Source organism: Calonectris borealis, chromosome 3 (assembly GCF_964195595.1).
Source record: "Calonectris borealis chromosome 3, bCalBor7.hap1.2, whole genome shotgun sequence".
NCBI classification, from domain to species: domain Eukaryota; kingdom Metazoa; phylum Chordata; class Aves; order Procellariiformes; family Procellariidae; genus Calonectris; species Calonectris borealis.
The window spans coordinates 62243047-62267787 of NC_134314.1; the positions used below are offsets into that span (position 1 = coordinate 62243047).

The 24741-nt window shown below is 40.2% G+C and overlaps 1 protein-coding gene across 4 annotated transcripts in view; it reads left to right on the forward strand.

The window, feature by feature from the left end:
• Positions 1 to 24741, forward strand: part of L3MBTL3 (L3MBTL histone methyl-lysine binding protein 3) — an 86893-nt gene that overhangs the window by 6279 nt on the left and 55873 nt on the right. For 3 of the 4 annotated variants that reach the window (XM_075145813.1, XM_075145816.1, XM_075145817.1), the window contains exons 2-6: positions 3830 to 3941; positions 18100 to 18211; positions 20437 to 20596; positions 21610 to 21748; positions 23032 to 23116. In XM_075145813.1, the coding sequence (XP_075001914.1) occupies positions 3840 to 3941; positions 18100 to 18211; positions 20437 to 20596; positions 21610 to 21748; positions 23032 to 23116 (598 nt within the window). In that variant the 5' untranslated portion in view covers positions 3830 to 3839. Of the gene's footprint in view, positions 1 to 1396; positions 1832 to 3829; positions 3942 to 18099; positions 18212 to 20436; positions 20597 to 21609; positions 21749 to 23031; positions 23117 to 24741 lie in introns of those variants that run through there. The other variant, XM_075145814.1, reaches the window with a different exon arrangement.

Here is a 24741-nt window from a genome sequence, read left to right on the forward strand (position 1 = left end):
GCACTGAAAGACAGAATCATGTTATTACTTTTTGACGTATTCAGTACATAACCCTAAAATTATTTCAGAAACTACTTGTAAGTTTAATTGGCGTTTTCTCTACTGTATCTTTGCTTTACATCTTTAGAGAGTCTTTTACCAGATGAAACTATCTCATTTTTAGTGCTGTTATTCTCATTAAGTATCTCCTCTGTGAGGTACTCATTTATTGTTGAACCAGTTGGTAAAAATGAAAGGTTTTCTAAAGGATGTATCTAATCTTATTTTATAGGCTTGCTTATTTTAATGAGTTTATTTCATATGTCTAAAACAAAGTTAATGTTGAAATACTAACATGCAGCACACTCCTCTATAAATGTTACAGCTTACAGCTGTGAAGACTGAGATACAGTTACACCCCTAATAGTGGATTTTGGAGATGCTTTTGGAAGATGACTGTTCCAAGTTCTTACTATTAATGTCCTTTCCTTCACACCAGATGGCATTCAGGGACAGGCATAGGGACAGTACTGTAGTTACTTTGCCCCTTATTCATCTAATATTTTTACTACTTTTCTGGAAGTGTAGCAACAGAAATGATAGGAAATGAAATCATTATGGAAGGAGTTACACTAGTTCAAAGAACTACATCAGAGCTTTAAAAACGAAAATGAAAATGAGTAGATAAGACGTTCTGTAGTTTTCTTTGTTATGTGATTTAGATGAATATATTGCGATGATTTCATCCTTTTTTTAGTACCTCATTGCTGTAACAATTTAATTGGTCTTTATCTCCCTCCTTATTATCATTAGTAGAGGGATATAGCCCTATCTTTCATCTGTTCAAACTCAGCAAAGCTGGAAACAGATATTTTGTTAAATGTAATTCCTTTTGGTAAATTAATTTCTATCTGCATTGCCCTGTGACCTTTTCATCCCCACCAAGAACACTTCTGAAGGCTGCAGAATTTGGAAGTACAGATTGTGCCATTGATGTTGAGTTAATTTTAAAAGGAAAACAATAATGAAGACCTTATCAAACAATAGAATGTATTATTATTGCTGATTGTTACCCGAGGAAACTTTGCTAGGCGTAATTAAGTTAAAATCTGTGCGTTTTCTTGAGAGAAATATGCCCCGAACATTTCTATAACCAATTTTTTTTTTTTACTTTCACAGTTTACATCCTGCCTAAGTAGGCTAGGCTCTAAGATTTTTTTTCCCCATGTCATTTTTTCCCAACTGTTGCTGTTACAAAGCATGTCTGTAACGAGAGCGGCACTGTCAGAGACGCCAGCATCTGATGGAGCGGCTGTCCGCTGCTCCTCGCTCCGAGGGACAGTGGCCGCTGCGAGGAAGCATTTCCCCACAGCCTCCTGAGTCTCTTCCCGTCTTCTGTCATGCCTTCTGCAGAAACCATTGGAACATGTTTTCTATGATAAATAAACCACAGGAGGGTTGAGTGAAGTGTCCTCTAAATAGGGTGGTAATTTAAGATTACTTAGAAACTCCAGTTAATACAGAACACAGCTTTGTGTTTGCTTAGCCAGGCTAATCGCGGGGAGCTCGTTACACCAATGTGCTTAAACCAGCGTGTTTCATGTCCTTAACATTTCACGGGTTTCCGGGTAGATCCAATTTTTCAGCTACTCCGTAGCAGCTTGAGTCTTGTGTCCTTGAGAGAAGGCCTGCGCCTCTGCCATCGTGCTGCAGTTCAGCTTGGTGGAAGCCTGCTCGAGTGGTCTGCTGCGGTGTGGAAGGCTGGATGCTTGGTGGGCTTTTGCTCGGCGATGTACCGTGCTCTCGGGTCAAACAGAGATCGTCCAAGTTGTATTGCAGGAGCTGTCCTAAGGTAGGGTGGTGGATTTTGCCTGGAAGTGATTTTAAAAGATAAGGTATATGACTTTGGGGAATTTCTCAGTCTGCACTGAATTTGTTTACATTTACTGACATATTTTAAAATTAATTTTTTTGCATTGATGGTATGGTTTTCAATACTTTCTCATAGAGGATTACTGAAATTAGAGATGGAGAAGACACATGGAATCATGTGGTTCTTACTTTAAACTTGTCATGTGAAATATGTGACGTTTTCTCAAAGAGCCTTCTGTGAACCCTGCCCGTTGTATGAAATGAAGGGGAATGCAGAAGCTTTCACCCTAAGCAGTGGTTACTGACTGACGTCCAGCTCCTGTCATCCTGTTGATATTGTGTGGTGGCTGCAACGAAAGTACTCGTGGAGTAAGGTGTTGCTCAGGGTTTTAAAGAATTCTGCTAGAAATGAGGGAGGAAACCAAGGAGAAATACAAGGGAGTCCACATTGCGGACCCAAAACCAGAGTAATATCTGTCTGTAGTGGTGGTGTTACAGTGATTGGTACAATTTTTCTGATTAAAAAAATGTAAATTTGATTATTTTTCATGCAACAGAGTTAACTAGCTAAGCATTTTTCTCCTCAAACTTTCAGTAAAAAGCTTCTAGACGACCTGAGTTTACTTCTGCTTGGTTTGCATCCATCTTTTCCTGTTATCTGTGAGTGAACAAATGTCACGCAGTCTTTTTTGTGGAAATTCCAGATTTCCAGAGAGTATTAATAGATATTTGCAGATTTTGGGAGTGGGACCTAAGTTAGAAATTAGATTTTAGAAAACAAGGTCAAGAACTGAGGAAGCTCTCTACCTATTTGAATTTCAAATACTGATACTTGCAGCAAAAGTTTGCAGTCTGCAGACGGAGTATGAGGCTTAGAAAGTGTTTGTTAAAAAGTTCAGAAAGTGTAAATTTGAAAAGGGGTGAGCTTTTGCTAATAGTTCACAAACCAAAGGCAGAGCTAATTTTGCCGCAGATTGTTTCAGCTGCTAGGCATAGTGCAGAAGTTCTTCAGAAAGAAAATGAATGAGTCAGTTTTCACATTGAACAAATAGTAAATTAGGTGCCAGGCCACAGATTTAAAGATTGCTGGGTTTGTAAGAAGTGGAAAGGAAGAAGTTGGTGCTAGTCACAACTGGCTGCAGTTCAGTGCAACAGATGCTGTCTTTGTGGCAGTGACGAGTGGTGGGCCAAAGCCAGGGGTCAGTGGCAAGTGTTATATACGTCTGTTGCTTGTGCAGATTATTTGGGATAAACTCTTACCGCAGAATAGGATGTCCAAATAGATTACTTCTGAAGATAAATATTCTCTCCTCTCTTTTCACTGTTCTGAATCAGAGGGATCCAGTAAAAGAAAGTCTTGCATAGCAGTAGCTTTCTCTGATGTACATGTGCTTCTCTACATGTAAATAAATTTTACAAATGCAAATCAAAATTTAGTGAAACTGATAATAGGCAAGAAATATTTGGGTGTCCTGAGCCAGATGGTGAAAAGGAAAGACAGTTTCAAATTCATTTTGAAATTTTAATTTGAACTTGGGTGAAGCATTCACATCGCATCCGATAGTATGGAAAAGCAGTTCTATTAATCAGTGCTTCATGTATTTATTATAGGCATGCACTCATGTCTTGCCTTCCCCAGAACAAATGTTTTTCTTAGGTGTACTTGAGGTATGTTTTCCCCATGTCAATTTATTTGCAGTCTGAAATTTTTCATTTCTCTCCGATACAGCCTCATTAATAGTGTGTAAAACAGGTATTATTTTTTAAGGTTTTCAAAAGATTTCCCCTTGTTTTCATTGCATTAGTGTCTACTATCAGCGTTGTCATCGGTTGTCCACATTGCCAGTGTGCTGAGGGAAGCATTTGATACTAATCATCTATGAAGTGCATTTGAAGAAATGTCTGGTGATATAAGCATTAAACCACTTACAGCTTTTTCAGATAAAATCTTTTTATTTTTTAATTTTTTTTTTTTTAGTACATGCATCATGAATGAATCTGCCTCTAGTGGAAATGGTCAAGAGTTTGATGTATTTAGTGCTATGGACTGGAAGGATGGCATAGGTACTTTGCCAGGAAGTGACCTAAAGGTAAGATATGTAATTTTTTTAATAAGCGAAATAAAAATGTTACATGCCAAAAGAATGCATTTCACAAGCTGGTGTCTAGGTATCTGCTTTTATGAATAAAACATGAATCTGCAGCTCTGAGTTAAGAGACTGTAGCCTGTTAGATTGTAGCTCTGGAGTTTCTTGATTCAGTTTCTGGTGCTGGCACAGACAGCCATCATGCCTGTAGGAAGGCATAAATTAGCAATGCCTCACTATATAGACAGAAGTAATCAAGTGCACAAAATCCAAAAGAAATCTCTGAAGTTAAGCGTGAAAATTCAGTCCACTTAGAACATTATATTACCGTATCACTAAGAATCTTTATACTGTCATTGACTCTCACGGTCTCATGTTCTTAGTTCTTTTTATTTCTAAAAATAGTTTATTTTTGCTAAGCTTTTGTCATACGGGTGCCTAGAAAAATGAATAAAGCGAGTGCTTCTGAGCTTGGTATAGTTTAGAAATTTGGTATAGTACTTTTAATTACATTTTTCACACTGGTTGTATTTACTGAAGTAAATTATCACAATTTTATTTTATTTTCAAAATATTTTATGTATTTTTTTAATCTGATGCTTTTTACTATGTCGTCAGAAGATGTCCTCTGCCGCCTTAGCTAAAAATACAGTTTCGACATTAGAGACTTTCATGCACCTATTTTCCGTTGATTATAGTCAATATTTTCATATCATTCCATTTAGGCTAAGGTTGATGAGGTTTTCTCATAGTTTATTTTTTAAAAGGAATCTCACAAGAACATTTGTGTTTTTTAAAAGGACTTTATATCCCTTGGTGCCTGATACAATTTCTGTTGTTGAAGTAGAGTCAAAAAATGTTTGAAATCCAGGACATACATGTTGCGAGTGTGTTTTTGTGTTGTTTTTTTTTTTAAAAAAATCACAGAACCATGGAATAGATTCACAGAATAATTTTCTTTGGAAAGAACACCATCTCTGAGCACCCCAGACCTTAGGCCGACTTGGATCAGGTTGCTCAGGGCCTTGTCCGGTACGGATTTGGTTATCTCCAGCATTGGAGATACCACAATCTCTCTGGGTAACCCTTCCAGCATTTGACCACCTTCACAGTGATTTTTTGTTTTATGGATACTTTGTTGGAATTTCCCCTTTTGCAGCTTGTGCCTGTTGCCTCTTGTCCTTTTACTGTGCACATCTGAGAGGAACCTGGTTCCGTCCCCTCTATATCCTCCCATTAAGTACTGGAAGACAGCGGTAAAATTTCTACTTCTGTTCTTAAGACTGAGCAAACAGGTTTACTCAGCTTCTCCTTGCATGTCTTCTGCTACAGCCCCTACTTGTTTTGGTGGACATCTGCTGGACTTGCTCCAGTATGTCAGTGTCTTCCTTGAACTGGACACAGTAGTCCGCATATGGTCTCATCAGTAGTGAATAGAGGGGAATAACCAGTTCCCTCGACCTGCTGGCTACCCTCTTGCTGAAGCAGCCCTGGATGCTTGTGGCTGCCTTTGTTGCCAGGGCACGTTGCTCACTCATGTTCAACTCATAGGTCGTCTTCTGCAAAGCTGTTTTCAAATAGTCAGCCCCCGGGCTGTCCTGGTGCACGCAGCTGTTCCATCCCAGCAGCAGGGCCTTGCACATGCTTTTGTAGACCTTCATGAGATCTTGTTAGTCCATTTCTTCAGCATGTCGAGGCCTTTCTGAATAGCACCTCCAATTTGATAATTTGCTTTTGCTGCCTGTACACATACAGAAGCCTTTCTTGTTGCCTTTGCTAGTTTCTTCTCCAGCTGAGCTTTGGGTTTCCTATCTCCATCATTGTACACTACAGCAATATCACTATATACCTTCTCTGTATAACGTTTCCCCACTTTCACCTTCTGCTTACTTCCTTTTCCATTTGAACTAAGTCAAGAGCCCCTAGTTCATTCATGTTGGCCTTCATCCACATTTGCTTAACTTCTTGCACATTGGCATGCATAATTCTCCTGGTGTGAGGTCCCTAGAGAGATATCTGGATCTCCTGGGCCCATTTACCCTTTAAAGCAGTCTCCTGTATCATCCTGCCAAGCAGATCTCTTAACAAGCCAAAATCTGCCTCTCCTGAAGTCCAGGGCTGCTATTTCAGTTTTTGTTTTGCTCACTTCTTTCAGGATTTCAGACTTCACCATCTCATGGTCGCTGCTGCCAAGGCTGTCATCAGCCTCCACATCCCTGACCAGTTCTGTGTTTTTTTTAAAAAGTCCAGGCTTTTAAAATTCCTTTCTATTTTAATAAGCAACATTGTGTGAAAGGCAAACGTAATGTTTGCAGAATACAAAAGGGAACAATACAGGAAAAGATAATAATCTCATATAAATCACTGGTACGTGCTTTGTTCAATTCTGGTTATCCTATGTCAAGAGGAACAAAACCGAAGCAAAGGAGGGGTCATTAGTTAGTAAAGGTATGGGAAAGCTTCCATACAAAGTGAGGGAAAGGACTGGGATCCCTGTGAAGCTGAGGGTAACTTCAAGAAATCATGTAAGAAGATTCTGTACTATGTCCTGTTCAGGAAAGCATGAGCTTCATTTTAAGATTGCTCTACTGGTTTATTTTTATTTTTATTTTTATTTGGAAACAAACAGGTATTTGATTTTTGGACAGAGATTCTTTCTTTGGTCCAGGCATTAGGGAAGACACAGTCAGATGTGCGATGGTAATGTACCCAGAATGATGAAAGATACAGAGAGAATTGGCCCAGCAGCTCATTCTGGTATTTTTTTTTAAATACAAAAGCAAGGGGTTACTGGATGAAATTGAAATGGAGCCATTCTAATGCTGACTGAAGGAAGAATATTTTCTAACGATGCAGAATTAGCCTGAGGAGCTCACTGGACCAGGGAGCATCAAGACTTAGTGAAAGACTAGACGTTTATATAGATACCAAAAGAATTTGAGCTGTTGAAATAGTAAGGATTTTTAAGCTTTCGAGATAATTGTAACAACTCATTTTTCAGGGCTGCTTCTAAATGCTGATGGTTAAAAGGGTGACTAACCCCTTGAAACTCTAAATGTGATTGTGGAAGATATGTTATGCTCTTTGTGGAATTCTCAGAATAGGGTTAATGTGGATGGTTTACCTGAACTGTCCTGATAACAGAGTATTTTAATAGGGTCCCGAACCTAAAGAAGATGGCCTTACATAGCAGTTACTTCTTGTAAGCTTGCATGTGTCTTTCAAAAATTACAGTAGACTTGTTCCACTAAAGATACCAAACCGTTGCCATGTATTTACGCTGAAATGTAATTGAAAAATCTGGTGAAAGCATTGTAGTAGCAAGATGCTCAAATCCAAAGATTCTATTTTTACAGCTTGGTAATAGATTAGAGTGCCTGGGTTTTTTATAATAAATAATAAGCAATAGCTGAACTATTCATTGCAGACAATGTATTACTTACATTCTCCATTTAGTCTTTTCCCTTCATAAAATGTTGGAGAAAATTGTCTTTGAACACTCAGATTTGGTAAACTATATTGTATGAGTATGTTTTAAGTTAAATGTATACCAAAATGTTGAAATGCTGCTTTTTAATACAGAAGTTTTGGGGAGTTACCTAGCTGGAAGTCCTTATTTTTAGTCATGTAAGTCATACGGCATTTGCGTGTCTTTACTGCTTGCATGATGAAGTTTCATGCTTATTTTTACATATGCACTTCTAAAGAAATCTCTTTTCTGGTGTGCTATATTAATATCCAGCCTTCTCAGATTATCAGGCAATTATATCTGAGCAACCATTCCTTTTAAGAACCACTTCATTTTTGTGAATATAAGTTACTCTATGAATAAAAGCTGGTAAAAAACCTGTCGTAAGTAGTGTAAAATGCTTGAAACATTTACAAATAACTTTTCTCAGTATTTTCTTACCATTGCTTAAATTTAACTTTTCTTATGACACAGAAGAACAACCAAATAAGAAGTAGGAAATTGCATTATTTCTTTTTGTTACAAAGTCCTATGGGCAGTCTCCTGCCTCCAGGCTTTACTGAGGTAGGCTGCATCAGGGGGCACTCACTTCCCAGTCTAATCACAACAAGGGAGCCGAGTCAGATACCAAGCCTCTGTTCTCAGCCATGCCATGGTCTCTTATGTCTACATCTGGTTCCACATCAGTAAAATGCTGAAAATGTTCTTTTCCTGTCATTTTGGGCAGTGTTAATTGTTAAGAGTTTTGTCACCCATAGTTGGAGAAGGCCGGGGAAATACATTCTCATACAGATTTTGTAAAAACTCTTTAGCAAAATAGTCGTAAAATAGTTAATACTTTTTGAACTCTGCTTTGAGCATGCTGTGTGATAGATAAATAGTGAGTGGTTGTGGAAAACGCTAGAATTTCAAATTATAGAGGGAATAGAGAGAATTAAAAATGGTACAGCATCATGCACTGAAGACTGAGAACAAAAATTTTAGCATTGTATATTAGTTCTTTTAAGATGTTTAAATAAAACAGAAAACTTGAATTCCACTAGAGTTTAAAATAGTTCACAAATTACAGAATGCCTTCATGTGGCAGGCTAAGTAATGTATGCTCATCTGAAAAACATCAGTGCTTACCAGTTACTCTGCATGGTGTGAATGTAAATGTGAAATACTCTTCTTTTTTTCTCTTCTTTTTTTTTTTAAAATCTCTGTGCCGAGTGCAGGCAGTAACACCATCACTTCAAGATTTAAATGTACTCATTAAATTGGAAAAGCTGTAATAATTTACAGTCACTTCCTACTACAGTGACAGAAGTTTATGAAGTACTTCGTAATGAGTTTTCTAGAGCTTGTGTTTGGAAAGTGAGCTGTTATATACTGCATGGACAGAATTTTGGTCATTATTTCCAGCTTGCAAATTGTGCTTGAATGGAAAAAAAAATGTGATGATGAATGGATTAACCTGTAAATAAAGTTGGGCAGCTAATATCGTAGGAAACCAAATGTAATAGTGGAACATGAATGGTGGAATAATGGTCAGCGGCGCTCAGAATTTCCAGCTGCGCTGTGAAGAAGGTAACGGTGGTTCAGAGTGCTGCGTTTCTGGATGCGTAGGTGCAACAGCTCAAGGCAGTAAAGTGCATCCTTTCACCTGCCCATTCTGAAACTGCATTCAAGTTTGCTTGAGACAATTAACATTTTGAAAACAACTTACTTTTTCCCTAAGTTGATTATACATTATACAGCAAAAAATACTGGTAGCGTCTCAGACAATAACGAACTACAGTGCTTTTCTAGTGCAAAGCTAGTTCTACCCTCACGCAGTGGCATGTGCCGCACTGAATCTGGGGAGCCATTTCTCTTTGGGGGGGAGTCCCCGAGAGTGTCCGCGGGAAACGTCAACTGCCAGGAACCGGTTAAATCACTGCCTCTGCTGGGAAGGTGTTATTCTAGAGGTGTTATTCCTATTCTTCAGGAAAGCTGGTAAGGGGTAGCGCAGGGAGGAGAAAGCAAGGCAGAATAGACTTCTCTGATTATGTGTGAGCCCCAGCAGATGTACCTAGTGGCCTGGTCTTTTCCATGTGGAGATAACTTTCTTCTGTTGCAATCTAGTGTAATTAATTAGCTCACACTGTGCTTCGTCGACATAGATTTCTGGTTTCTTTGTATTGTCATAAAATGATTTTACCTTATTTAAAAAAAGAAAGACCAAAAAGGAAATTTCACTATTAAAATCACTGAAACTCCAAAGCCAAGAAATGCCGGAATGAAGTTTGCCTTTGGATCTTTAATTGGATTTCCTCATGTGTAGTCATGGTAGAGTCTTCTCTTACATGATCACATGCTACTTTACCACAAAATCTACCACGTCATTTGCTGTAGATGCTGTTAGACTTGTAAATAACTGGGCAGAGGATTTCAGGAAGGAAAAGGAATAGTTTTGTGATTAATGCAGGTAAATCCCACACAGGAAAGCTTAGCGCTGCACTTGCTTCTACCACAGCCTTCCTGTGCGGTGCCCAACAACTCGCTGGAACCAAAACTTTGGCAGGTAGCCATTCATTTTTTATTTGTCACTTGCTTGGGTTCCCTATGAGATATTAGCATTTGGTATTTAGAAATATTCTGTCCGAAATAATTCGAAGCCAGGATTGCTTTGTAGGTCAACTTCTGGGTCAACAAGCGTTGCCTTGGCAGGCCTTGACTTCTGGCTCTGTTGCTGATTTATGTGTCATCTTAAGAAAGTCTGTTTGGCTGCAATTTCCTACTCAAGTGGAGATAATAAGGCAGACTGAGTTTGCAGTGGAGAGAAATCATTGAGAAGCTGTCTGGTACTAAGATAATTCTTGAGCACTTGGGGCAGAGGGCGGGGATTGGAAGAGCTTGAGGAGTGTTTAAGAATAAAGAAGATAAACTTTACTGCAGACAAGACTGAGGTATTGGTGGTAGGTAAGCTTTCAGTTCAGAAGTGACGAGAGAATGTTCCTATTATTAATTTTTTTTTTGAAGGTTGTAATTTGATAGTAATCCTTTCCTGCTTGTGCCTGCCCAGATAGGAAAAAAACTTTCCTTTTGGATGCAAATTATTCCCTCTTCTTCGTTACTTCAGCATTAGCCTATTGCAGTGTTACAGAAGCATCTTAAAATCAATTGAAGATTGCTTGAAGCGCTTGACTTTCTTGCTGACAGCATCATTCCAGTGAGGAGGGGTCTGGCCCTGCCCCTTGGTCGTGGTGTGGAATTTAGTCTCTGCTGATTGTGATTTAGGAAGCCCTAAATAGCCTGGGATCCTACTTAAGTTGTTTGTCTTCTGTCAGGAGTGTGCAGGCAGGATCCCTTCTCATCATTAAAGAAAGGGAATAGCCAGGTGCAGGGACACGTTCCCCTAACCTTCTCAATCCTTGAAAGAATCAAAATTTTGCGACCAGGCAAGCATCAGTGGTCACATGCTTACTGAGTGCTTTGAAATAAGCTGGGAGCAGAGTACTCCAACGATGAAGAGCTAGGAAAAGAGATTTGTATTTTCTTTTGTATGTGGCTGAGAACAGAGGTTTTGTTTCAGGAATTACTTTGCACTGCATTGTAACAGTAATTGCCAGAGTGCCTAAAGCTTTTTTAAATACATGTTCTTTGTTATTTCAGTGGGTTTTTTCTTAAAGAAAATAAACAGTCATTTTACTTTCAAACCTTGTAGAGTAAATAAGACTGGCTTTACTGCTTGAAGAAAGAGTATAAAAATACCCAACAGCTGCCTCATTTTCTGAATGCTATCCAGCCCCTGCCTGGGGCAGGGGTTCTGTGGAAAAAATAGTATGTGATCGTGCATGTAAAGACTGTATCTCACACACACAGAAGAGGAGAATGGTTGAATGGACAAGTTCTGGCATTTACTAACTTATTCAACTTAAATAATATGTAAAAAATAGTCTGGCATGTAGCAGGATGTGGTTGGACAATACAACATCTATAGGCGATTCCTTTGCTTTAAAGAGAGGAGGAGCTGTAAGATGCCAGAAAGGCTCTGATTTATCTGAGCAGTCCCACTGAAATCACTGTGATTAAATGGTAATTAAAATCAAGAATGATGATAACTGTTTGCTAACCAGAGACCTGAGTGTAGTTCTTTGGCTTGTATCCCTAGAGTCCCAGGTGTCAGTCCTCTTGACAGACTGCTATATAACTCTGCTACTTTAAATGTAGTTACTTCATAGGCATAAAGAGCGTTTACTCAATTTACTTTTGTTTTGGATAATATAAATTTTGCAGGTTTCTTCTGAGCTAGTCCACAATCAGTGTTGTGGGTTCAAGATGAGTTTTGTTCCTGAAGTTACAGTCAGAATGCAGCAACAATTATCTTTATTGCAATGAACTCTTTGTCTTCTTTTGCCCAGTAGATGGTAGTGTTGGCTGTTTTTTCTAATTTATTTTAAAGCTGTGCATTAAGATGTGTGAGTTTTTTTCTTCTTTTTTGTCCTTTGCACTTCAGTTGTACTTCTTTTTTCTTCCTTTTTATTTCTGCCTGTTCTCCCAAATAATATTTTTACCTTGTAGAAAACAATAGTAGCCTTTATTCTGGTTTGATCTCTGTGGCTACTGATAAGATCTTGTAGACTCTGAAAATGGCACAAGTAACAGAAAACGGAGATAGTCTGATCTTTGTTGCTTTGAATTAGACACATGCAACAGCGGGGACTTCATTTGAAATGAGATTGTATATATTTCTTCCCAATAGGTTTGAGTTTCTAAGAATTAATCTGCAGTATGGTAGACATTTTGCATTGTTTGCAAATTTATCCCACATAGTGAGAAATACAGAAATACAGTGAGTATTTTTATGAAATGTGGAGAAAGAGGACTGAAAGCCCTTTTAACATATAATTCCCACTACATAAAACTACAGAGTGCCTTCCGGCCTGCATGATAAGGCAAAGAACTTCCATTAGAAATGGGAAGCCATTGGAGGAGGGACAGCAGAAGTCCAGCTGCGGTGTTATGCTTAGTCATGTTCACTGAGAAAAAGTAATTTTCCATGGTTGAGCCCAGCACATGGTGGGCAAAGAACGACGGGCTGATCAAGAAGGTGGAGCACCATTTTCACAAGAAGAATAGAAGGAGCTTGTGCTTAGCCTAATAAAATTAAGTCTGGGGGCACATAATTCCTTCCTTCAAATGTATACCCAGAGAGTAAGTGCGAGGGAACTAGAGCTATGTAATCCATAGGGTAATGTGGGGTTAAGAACAAATGGGTATAAACTGATTATGAATAGATGTAAATGAAAAGTTAGAAGAAGGCTTTTCGAGAAGGAAATTCAGGAATGGACTTTCAGTAGGGGCACTGGTAACAGAAAATCTAGGCGCTTCTCCATTGCAGCTGAAACATGAAATACTTTGTGTGATACTATTGCCTGCAATAAACAAAGGCTTCGTCTCAATGACTTACAATACTTGTTCCAGTCCTGTGTAAATTTTAATGCAATTTTAATTTTTTAAAAAATGTTTATTGATGGTAATTTTGATCCCTGTAGAAGAACTTAGCATGTGGACAGACAGAAATGGTTCAGAAAGTATTTATAATGTTTGATTATTATTTATTTAAGCCTTGGTTTCCCTCAATGTGTTCTTTATTTGTTGAATGAATATTAAAATGTTCCTGGGGATTAAATTAACAGTCATACAAGCTGAAGTCCTGGTATATCAGGGCATCATTTGCGAGAATGTGAAAATGTATCTCAGTTCTGAGTGGAAGGAATCTCTAATGATGTTTAGATGGAAGCTGCTGTTTAATTCTCTTTTGATCTTTGTGGAAACTCCTAAACAAGGCAGCTAAGTAAGTTCTGTGTTGTATACTTAGCCACTAACAGTTGGACTCATCCTGCCAATTTATGATATATTCGTGTTAAAAGAACTGCAGTAACTTGAAAATCTGTATTTTTGCCCTTGTTGCTCACCTGTACATGAAACTTTGAAAGTTAAATTTTCTATCCAAATGTTATATTTATTTCATTTATCCTGCTGTGGATTCACTCATGAAAGCTGTTGAGATTTCTTTCTCTTCTTCTTCTTTGCCTTTTGGTCTTTTAAGATCAGTGGTTCCATTGGGTGGGATAGAGAATTATCTTCTTAAGAGGTAACTTAAAATTTGCAAACAGGCATTTGACAAAAGTCAAGTGGATTAAATTCATACCCAACAAGCTTTATAATTTATTGTCTTTTAAACATTGAAGTGACAAAAAAATCGGGCTTCTTTGTGAGATTATTTAAAAAGTACTTGATAATGGCCTGACTTTGTTTCTGTCAATGGGAATTTTACTGTTTGCTTTAATGAAGGTTTAAAGAAAATCCTTCATCCAATGCAAATTTATATATCTACTTAAGGAGTTTTGTGACTTAAAACCAAGTTTTTACTTCTCAGAAGGCTACAGATCCATCCTCAGAAGTTAGCTCAACGGCACTGTTTCCTTCCCTCTGTACCACATGCTGTGAACTTTCAGACTGTCAAGACACTTAGGGAAGTATATGGGAGGACTGCTCTTACTGTATTTTAGCTTGGATCACCAAAAATAGAGGAAATATTATGACAGAACCTTTACCTTTAGTTTTTTTGTTGCCTACTTTCTAAGTAGAAGAGGCTTATGAAAGTGTTGAATTTTTTCGTGGACACATAAACCACCATTAATCTAGATCCCTTTTTGTCGTGCTTCCAACAGTAGACACTAGTTGGCATGTTGCTCTGGCAGCTCTTATCCTGTGATGGCTTTGTCCAGCATGCTGCTTTGTACATCTATTTATCCTGTTTTTAAGCAATTAACCTCTGTCACAAGTTTTTTGTTGCTTTTCCTCCCCAGCTAAAACCAGAGTACGCCTTCCCCGGTCTGAGGCATTTTTCCGGTCAGCTATGGAGAGCTCAGCGTGCACAGTAATGCTGAAGCTGTAGCTGGGGAAGCAGTGAGTGAAAGCAGACATACCTGCTTCAAGTTTGCGTCCAAAGAGGAGCTGGAGGCCTCTGACGCTGATAGAGGCGAGGCTGTGGGCAAAAACAGGAGATAGAGATGTCAGACGAGGCAGCTGGCCCAGGAGCGTTGTCACTCCTGCCTTCTAAGGCAAGTGGTTACTCCCCATCACTGAGCCCATCTTAGCATGGTGGCCTGGCTGTTGAAGAGCTCTGCTTCCTTAATGGTTCGGCTCTCACTGCCGTGAAGAACCTCCAGTGAAAGGGTAGCTGGGAGCAGCCTTCCCTGCAGTCGTCTGTCTTTCATCATTTGATGCCCGTCAGTCAGCCCTCTGAAGCCAGAAGGGCTGGCGGGCCACTGCACCGGCTAGGGTGACCTCCTTGCGTATTATGGGAGGACCCGGTGGAGGAGGAACGTATGTGTAGTGTCAGGGCTGAACATCGATCGGATCATGCAGAAATTGCTCTCCATCATTTACCAGCAGTCCTGGTTAACTGGGGAGGTCCCAGACGACTGGAGGCTTGCCAATGTGACGCCCATCTACAAGAAGGGCCGGAAGGAGGATGCGGGGAACTACAGACCGGTCAGCCTGACCTTGGTGCCGGGGAAGATTATGGAGCGGTTCGTTTTGAGGGCGCTCACGAGCCATGTGCAGGACAACCAGGGGATCAGGCCCAGCCAGCACAGGTTCATGGAAGGCAGGTCCTGCTTGTCCAACCTGGTCTCCTTCTATGACCAGGTGACCCACCCAGTGGGTGAGGGAAAGGCTGTGGATGTGGTCTACCTGGACTTCAGTAAAGCCTTTGACACTGTCTCCCACAGCATTCTCCTAGAGAAGCTGGCGGCTCATGGCTTAGACAGGTACACTCTTCGCTGGGCAAAAAACTGGCTGGACGGCCGAGCCCAGAGACTTGTGGTGAACAGAGTTAAATCCAGTTGGCGGCCGGTCACGAGCGGTGTTCCCCAGGGCTCAGTTTTGGGGCCGGTCCTGTTCAATATCTTTATCAATGATCTGGACGAGGGGATCGAGTGCTCCCTCAGTAAGTTTGCAGACGACACCAAGTTGGGCGGGAGTGTTGATCTGCTCGAGGGTAGGAAGGCTCTGCAGAGGGACCTGGACAGGCTGGATCGATGGGCCGAGGCCAACTGTGTGAGGTTCAACAAGGCCAAGTGCCGGGTCCTGCACTTGGGCCACAACAACCCCATGCAACGCCACAGGCTTGGGGAAGAGTGGCTGGAAAGCTGCCTGTTGGAGAAGAACCTGGAGGTGCTGGTTGACAGCCGGCTGAACATGAGCCAGCAGTGTGCCCAGGTGGCCAAGAAGGCCAATGGCATCCTGGCCTGTATCAGAAATAGTGTGGCCAGCAGGAGCAGGGAGGTGATCGTGCCCCTGTACTCGGCACTGGTGAGGCCGCACCTCAAATCCTGTGTTCAGTTTTGGGCCCCTCACTACAAGAAGGACATGGAGGTGCTGGAGCGTGTCCAGAGGAGGGCAACGAAGCTGGTGAAGGGCCTGGAGCACAAGTCTTATGAGGAGCGGCTGAGGGAACTGGGGTTGTTTAGCCTGGAGAAGAGGAGGCTGAGGGGAGACCTCATCGCACTCTACAACTACCTGAAAGGAGGTTGTAGTGAGGTGGGTGTTGGTCTCTTCTCCCAAGTAACAAGCGATAGGATGAGAGGAAATGGCCTCAAGTTGTGCCAAGGGAGGTTTGGATTGGATATTAGGAGAAATTTCTTTACTGAAAGAGTGGTCAGGCCTTGGAACAGGCTGCCCAGGGAAGTGGTGGAATCACCATCCCTGGAAGTATTTAAAAGACGTGTAGATGAGGCGCTTAGGGACATGGTTTAGTGGGCATGGTGGTGTTGGGTTGTCGGTTGGACTCGATGATCTTAGAGGTCTTTTCCAACCTTAATGATTCTATGATTCTAAATATCCCAGGTGTTATATTTGGTGTATGTGTATTGCGGCTGATGTTGTAGGAAGGTGCAGGAGAGTGTTTCCAGAAGTTGGTTAGTAACCTCGCTGTGACCTGTTGATTGGTGGGCTGCAGCACTGTGTTTCAGTCTGCGCTTGCAGCCTGCTTGCTGAGCCAGCTGTTTGAGAGTTAGAGCTCTTGGAAGCAAGGAAGGTTTTCCCTCTGGCATCCATCCATTGCAGAGGCAGCAAAGCACCTGTAGCAAAAATGAGCTTAACCAAAATAGGAACCAGGCTGGGCACGTAAGTCAGCCGTAAGACACAAAGATCCTCTTCCGAATGGTAACTCCACTGCTTTGCTTTGGGTCGAACAGTGTGAATGTCTGTCTACAAACTGGAGTGTGAGCACATGGTGTTAGTGCATTTGGTTGCCTTTCAAAGCTGAACTCCTGGTCTTTCAATCCAGATGGATTTATCGACAGTTTGTCCACTCTTATGTATCTGTTGTGAGCAAAGCTGATCGCAGGTAAAAATCTTGGCTCCAGAAGTCGTACAACTGTGTGAGGTCCTCCTGTTCTTCCTCTCCCTCCCCACAGCTTATTATTTCTGAGCTGCTCGCATTCCTTAAGACCTGGTTGCTCTTTGCAAATGCTGAGGCTGGAAGGACTGTATTAGTGAAAGCACACTGTTGTGGTATGTACATCATGGGGCTCACCTTTGCTTTCAGTCAGAATGGCTTATTTTTGGTACTATACCATAGCAGGGTCCAAAGTAAGTGGGAGTGATTCATCCTGCAGCCTCCGGAGGCAGATGAGTGTAGAGGAGATGAGTGTAGTGCCAGGCAATTGTTCCCCTTCTCATTTTCCCAAGGTAAAGTTGCCTGACCGGAGAAACAGAAACAGGCTTCGTGCTACTGCCCTGAAGGAATATTCTCGCAGATGGGTGCTGGGGAGCTTTGAGAGACTCTCTCGTGTATAATTTTTCCTGTTGATCTCCGTTGGTGAGAGTACCTCACTGCTAGAGACCTGTCCTCTGTGGCAAAGCTCGGAGAGTTACACCCCTTCGCTGTTCAGAGCAGACGATCAGGGACAAAACGCTGCCTTGAGTTCAACCCGTGTGACCGGCTGGGCCTGCAAACCGCGTAGTGACTGCGAAGCTGAAGTTTGTTTTCGTCTGGTAGCGCTGTAATCATTACGGCATTTGGAAGATGCTTTTCTGCTGGCAGCAGGGTGGATATAACTCCCGGTGCTCCTGTGTAAGCACAGCATGTGGGGTATTGTTGAGCCTTGCTTCTGGCTGACAGTAATATCACGTTCAGCGTGTAATTAAACAGCTCATAAACTGCCTTGAGATGTTTGTTTATGTGCACTTTACAGCGGAGAAGTACTGTGTTTTCGGAGGATGCTGAAATTTCTGTACTCTGTGAAGCATTTGTATTTGACGTTCAGTTCCCTTTTCCTTGACAAAAATACTGGAGTGACTGGAGTGTGTTATTTTGGTGGCAATGAAAAGCGTATGGTTAGGAGATTTTCCCATGAATTTCTGTTACTGATTTTTTGATTCTTGTGTGTAAGTTAGATATTGATCTGCATGTGGAGGCATCTGTATCAATATCTATTGCAAATTAATATTTTTAGATAACAAATGAGTTTGCATCTTGCTTGATAGAAACAAGAAAGGCTTGTTTCCAATTCCTTGGGGATAAGCAGAAACACGTAGAAATTAGGTAATATGGAGAAGACACCATGTAAAAACTATCCTGGTGAATAGAAGACACCGTAAGAGGATTAGTACATTTTTGCTATACTTTATGCCATTTGTTTTGTCTTACAGTTTAGAGTGAATGAGTTTGGGGCCCTGGAAGTGATTACAGATGAAACTGAGATGGAAAGTGTTAAAAAGGCAACTGCTACCACAACCTGGATGGTTCCAACTGCTCAAGAAGGTCAGTTAAGAGGCGGTAAACATTTTCTGTGGTAGACTGTATTTTGTTTAATATATCATTTTTTCTTAAAGATTGCCTCCCCCCCCCCAAAAAAAAAAAACTTATTTGCTTTTTAACATAATCTCTGATGATGTTACCTGTTTCTTGGTCTGTGAATAAGTATGAAAATAAATGCATTTTAAGTTAAAAGGAAATAATTCCACTGTTAAACATCTGAAGTTCAATTACAGCCACAATTTTTTCTAACAGTAATTTTTTCTAAGTTAAGAATCAGTATTTTGCCTCTATTTAATTTGCAAAGTAGTCAAATTCTTCCTTTAAATTACTGAGAATTTTTTAGACGACATTTTTGTGGAGCTGGTTCTCGAGGCTGCCCACAGACTTTACTAACTGCCTACAGTTCATTTGTGACCGAAGTACCGCGCATTGTAAACTGCCTTCACATGGTACTGGCTGCTGCTCAGCTGCTATCACCAATGTCAATGTATGTCTGCACTGTTGCCTTGCTCCTGCTGACTATGCTTTTTTATAGTATTAAAATCAGTGTGTAGTGACCATTTATGTTTATCTTGAATGATGAAATTCTAATGGCTGTAGTATCTGTCTACCAAATAAGGTGTTTCCTGGATTTAAAATTCTGATGTAAGGAATTCTTTTTTGTTCAAGGAAAGTTGGTTTATAAATTCTGAAAATTTTGATACACTGACTCCAGCAATGATGATATAGCATGAAAGAGAGTATCACAACTGGTTTTGCGATTACTTACAACTACCTAGTTTTTTTTCCTTGTGGATACTACATTTTATCAATTTTGTTATAAAATACACATTCTGGAAGTCCTTTGAAAAGTGGACTTCAAAATTCTGGTTTAATAATCATCAGATAAGCAAAGTCAGTGAAAGTTTTCCTTTGCTACTCCCCCACCATTAAATCTTAATTGCCATGTGACTTTTGTGAATAGGTGAAACCTTTACACCAGTGGGAAAGTAGTTTGGGCCTCAGCTGTGAGGTCTGAAGCTTCAGACCACAGCGACTCTGTTCTGTAGGTCTGTCTCCAAGGCAGTGATAGTATTCAAGATTCAAATCTGTGGTGAGAGTGGCAACAGTGTAATAGCATAGTAGCACAACAGGTTCTCTCCTTAGATTGAGAGAGATCACAGTTACCTGCAGTAAAGCGTACAACTTCATCCCCTAGGGCCTGTAAACCTAAAAAAAAATAATGTTGCTACTGAATTAAAGTGTGTTTATGGACACAAACATACCAAGTAAGCATCCTACTACTACTACCTTACACTGTCCTTGATTAATCTAATGCTACCCAAAGATAAAAATATTGCTAAAGTTTTCCATTGTGAGAGGAAATAGCTGTTTTGAACCACTAATGAGGCTGGAGTGTAAATATAGCATGTCAATTATATATTCTTCTAGTGCAGATAGTCTGCACGCAAGAGTTCATTTGACTCCGCTTTCAAAGACAGTACAGTGCTCAAGCGAAAGAAACAGTTTGTGACTTGAAAATTTGCCTTTTGGGGGGGTGCAAAGTCAACAACCTGCTCTAGAAGCTGGAGAACTTGACAGTGCTTCGTACTTGCCTCTAAGTGAAAGAAATGGCATCCTCTCCTAGGCAACATGCCTCTTGTGGGGAAATTGCAGCTTAGGATGAGTAAGTAACTTAGGTTTTGAAAATTTCTTTGTTACAAATTAGTGATTTTTTACTTCTGATAGACCTTAGGCAGGTTGAGCAATAGCTACTGATGTGAGAGACTGTAGAATGTAGTCAAGTGATTTACTTCCAGAAATAAATTCACCTATTGAAAGATCACTTTCCCCCAAACCTTTTTCCCAAATGACCCTACATATAGGTCAAAAATGAGGCATGTCAGCAGGAGATGAGGTGATGGACTCCATGCAGTGATGACTCTGTGGGCAGTCAGCGCGGTGCCTGTCACAAAATTCACTCTTTCCATGAGTAGCCACAACAAGCAGTGTCGATGTGCCACTGACGACAGAAGCATGAAATTGGTGGATTCCTCTCTCTCGTGTTGCAATATGAAAACCCAGCTTGCTTGCCAGGAATACGGACCCATAGAGACACTAACTTGCAGTTTTTCATTCTAACAAGAGTGGTGTGACTTCTGTTTTTGTGTTTGCTTGGCAAGGCCTGCTAAGGATGGTTAGAAATGTATCACCTCTACCTAAGTGCAGTTACTTTTTTCATTGTGCAGCCTTTTCAGAAAAGACAGGGATCCCCACAAGGTTGAAGGAAACTGCAAAAATGGATGGACTTGTTTTCTGTGAAAACTGTTACTGCTATGGTACCGTAGAAGATTTTGTTCCTGAAGGGAAATTTTGCAGCCAGAAATGTGCCCAGCAAGTAAAAAACAAGTAGGTGCTATTATAAAGCATAGAAACAAAGGATTTGGCATAAATGCAACATGAGATAAAAGTGGTGGGATAAAACGTTAATGGTGGGGCAAAGGGAGATGTTAAGCAGCCATGTTTTCGTGAGTCTCCATCGGTTTATAATGTTCTTCCACTGTTTTTCATGTAAACGCATTCACAATGTTTGGTTTCGTCTAACACTGATGTTGGAGGCAGTCTCTTTTGCTCAGAGTGCGCTGTGTTCTGCTGTCAGATGCAAGCGGTAAAACAGTCTATGGGATACATGAATCAGTGTCAGACTCCCACCCTATTTCATAATCATTGGAATTAAGATAATCTGTAATGAGATGGTTGGTGTGGTAAGTTAATTATAATTAAGTGCAAGAGCTGTGTTGTAGATGACAGTGAGTGAAAACATGAGCATACTGTAGTTTCTCAGTTCCTTTTCTTTCAGCTAGTGCAGTTCATCTCGTCATAAAAGAAGGTTTGTGTTAGTATATCCATTCTGTATTGCATATTACTGCATTGTGGCAGTTTTTAACATCTATGATTTTGTGCATTTTCCTTCATTTTTAGCTAATTGCTTCAAAGTTTTCTGATCTGCTTGTTTGTTTAGCAATTTGTGCAGTCACATACCAGCTTTCTCCAACTGGATTTGTCAGTCTTAACAACTACCTTTTCCTTTCTTTCTGTAAACTGCCCTGCAGTCCTAAACATTTCACAGTTTGCTTCTCCGTGAGACTTGATGGTAGATGGGAAAAGACACACTGTTTAAAACATGTAGAACGTGTTCAGCGTAAGCTGATAGCTTTCCTTTTGCAGTTGCTATTGTGTGTCTTTCAGATTAATTCTTTTGACAGATGTGATTTTCAGTAGTATTTCTAAGAATACATTTGGTATAATACCCTGGGACCTACAAACACTTGACCTTCAGATTTACTCGCTTTTTACTTGTTTTATGAATATGAGAAGTGAAATAATATTGGCTTTGTGTCATTGTGTTACTCTTGTAATAGAGAACCAAAGGAGGAAAAGCCCAGCGTGGAATGCAATGGGGAAGATGATTCCAAAGGCATTCGGAAAAGAAAAGCAAAGTTACCTCTCAAAGAAGAGTCCAGGGATAATGGGGAGAAGAAAGAGCATCCTGATGAAACTGTTAGTATGCATCATAAACCCCTTCCTGCAAGTATTTCGGTGGGAGTTTTGCCTTATATTGCAATGTCAGCAACTTAATCAGTCTACAAAGAGAAGTGACGGCATCAGTCTATCAGAGGCACAATAAATAGTTGGTTCACTTACCAGTTTAATTATACCTCATCAATGAGTTGTAATTATTGACAATGAGCTGATAAGAGCTGGCTTTTATCTCTTTTCCCTCCTTTTTTAAGAACAGAACAAAAAGAACGTAAAGGAAAAATGGTACTAACCTGGACCTGCTATGTCTTCAGCATAGAAAAATAGGAGTACATATTTCCCAACACCTGCTACTTTGTAACTCTGCACATGAATAAATGACTATAGACCAATAATTTATTTACAAAGAAAGCTACATTACAGTTAAGAAGAGAATGCTTTTGATTTTCTTAGTGTAATTTGCCTTAGAAAATCATAGCTAAAGATTTGGTTTTGTTTTGTGTTGCAGTGTAACGTGCTTTGGGGCACCTTTTGTTTTTTTCCTGTTGGATTTATTCTTCGTTTTAGAATAAACTTATCACAATACCTTCCCATAATGTTTGTTTTCGTGTAATATTTGTTTTCTTCCCAATAGCTGTGACACTGCTGGGAGGAGCACAGTTTTGAGGGAGAAGGGGAGAGCTCTGCAACTGCCGAATTGTCAAAAGGCTGAAGACACTAGAGTTGTCAGAAGAGAATTCGTAGCTCTCTGTATAGCAGTATCTTAGGCAAAAGTCAGGGGACACCTTCTTTGCCTCCATGCATCTGCCCTCCCAAATGAGTACTTATTCTGTTCATCTATTCAGGTGCTAAAAAAACTGTTAAACAGTGAAATAAATAAAAATAGAAATTAAAAAAAAATTTATATTTAGTAAAGGCATTGTACATTTGAAAAAGGAGGACTAAAGCTGTGAGAGGTTTTCCTTTGAATTATTTTGGACACATGAACATATCGAAGATACTGCTATTTATCACTGGCTCAGCCAGCCCTGCCGAAGGCTTCGTGATCTGTCCCTGGCTTAGACAAGGCTGGCTGGCTGAGTGCCAGGTGTTGTGAGTCCTGTCTGTCATTTTCACCGTGTTTGCTGTGATTTGTCACTGATGGCTCGCTTTGTTTTTATTAGACATCTGCAGGTTGGTTCGAGGTAGTGGAGGGCTATGTCAGTAGCCGTTTAAATGAAGTCACAGTTAAACCTTGGGTGTCTCCATTTGTATTGTACTAGACTCCTGAACTAATGAGGTTACTGTACTCTTTTTTAACTTAGGAGGACAAACCTGAAGGAAGGATCTTGAGAGTCTCACAGAGAGCCAGGAGAAAAAGAAAAGGGGAGATAACAGTTTTGAAACAAAGTAAGTTAGCTTATGAAACAAAAATCTTAACTATCAATTCTTTGGGTAATATCCATCTCTTACTGTGAATTGCCGGCATTGTTTCACTGAATTTGTATTCCCTATTGAGTATGTTTTTTTCAATTCTGTAAAAAGAGAGTGCCAGTGTTAGTTATAGCAATTAAGTTTTAAGGTTTGAAGAACTGAGAGCGCAAACTGAAAACCGGGAAAAAAACCCATCACTTGGAGATTGATTACTTTTTACAAAGAGCCAGTTTATATACCTCTGGCAGCGTGGAAGAGGATATAGTGAGTGTAAATGTAATTGATGCACATTTTAGGTTTTTTTTTCATCCCTCTAAAGAGCGCCGGTATTAAAGGGAATCAGGCCCATTGAGTTCCCAGATGTTGAAAGACATGTATTAAGCAGAAGTGAAAGTTTACTTTTGTTTCCTTGGGGATCAATTTTGTATCTACAGTATGTGCTGGAAATAGACACATTTATGGAACTGTTTAGGAATAATTGCTATAATCAGTCCAAAGGGACATATGCTGCATCAAGCGACATAATAAAACATATTTTAAATGAGTGCTGTTTTTTCAAGCTATTTGTATGATAAATACTTCTAGGAAGAATCGAAGAATCAGCAGCTATTATGCCTCAGTGGTACACCAAGCACAAACCTACATCTTGCCCTCCAAAGTGTTTCTTATGATAGACTGGGAGCCATTACCAGAAGTTGCCGGGCCACTAATCAGCACAGAGCTCCAAGTAGCTCTGCTGCACACTAGGCAGATGAAATACTGTTTGAAGATGCAACATACGAAAGTTATGGAAGATCCCCCTCCTGAGATAGAATTACTCCTGAAGTATAAATATTATTTCTACAGTTGTTTCCAAAGCTGAAGTCATAAGAAGTGTGTGAGATACAAACACAAAGCCGATGCTCTATGGAAATATCTGCTGTTCACTGACAGAATGATCTGTACACATTTCTTCCGTTTTTTTTTATTTGGGAAAATGCCAGTTCAGCACAAGCAATCTGGTATAAAAGACCAATTTATATTCAGAACCAAGCACATAACTTTGTATTATTGTGCTGAGAACACATCTCTTAAATGGAATAGATAAAAACTGAGTAAATCACAAATAAAATGAATGTGCTTTAATAGTGTTGAGCGATCGCTATCATTCTGAAATTTGTTATCTTTTGGTTACATTATCAGCTTTCTTCAGGAGAGTGTAGCATCACTATTGTTATGGTTCGTGTTTTGATCATAAAAATGCTTAGCCAGACTGTTACTTAAGGGGCTTATTTCTCTTGTGAGTAGCCCACAGTCAGGATCAGCCCAGAATGATACTGTGGACTGTGAGGAATCCTCCTGGCAGCATGAGCTTATGGTCTGAAATGCTAAGCTGCCTGTGTGGAGGAGGCATTTTAGGTGAAGATCAGTAGAGCAGACTGGAGGTGTACGAAAGTAGATACATACATGGCCAGCCTCACAAGCCATCTGTTTTTGAAGTTCCTGGCTTTTGCTAGTGCAGTTAGTGCCTTATTTTCAAGGCCTAAAAATTGTTTCTCACTGATGTGACTGCAGCCAATATTAGGATGGACTGTAGCCAATATTACAATTACTATGCAAGT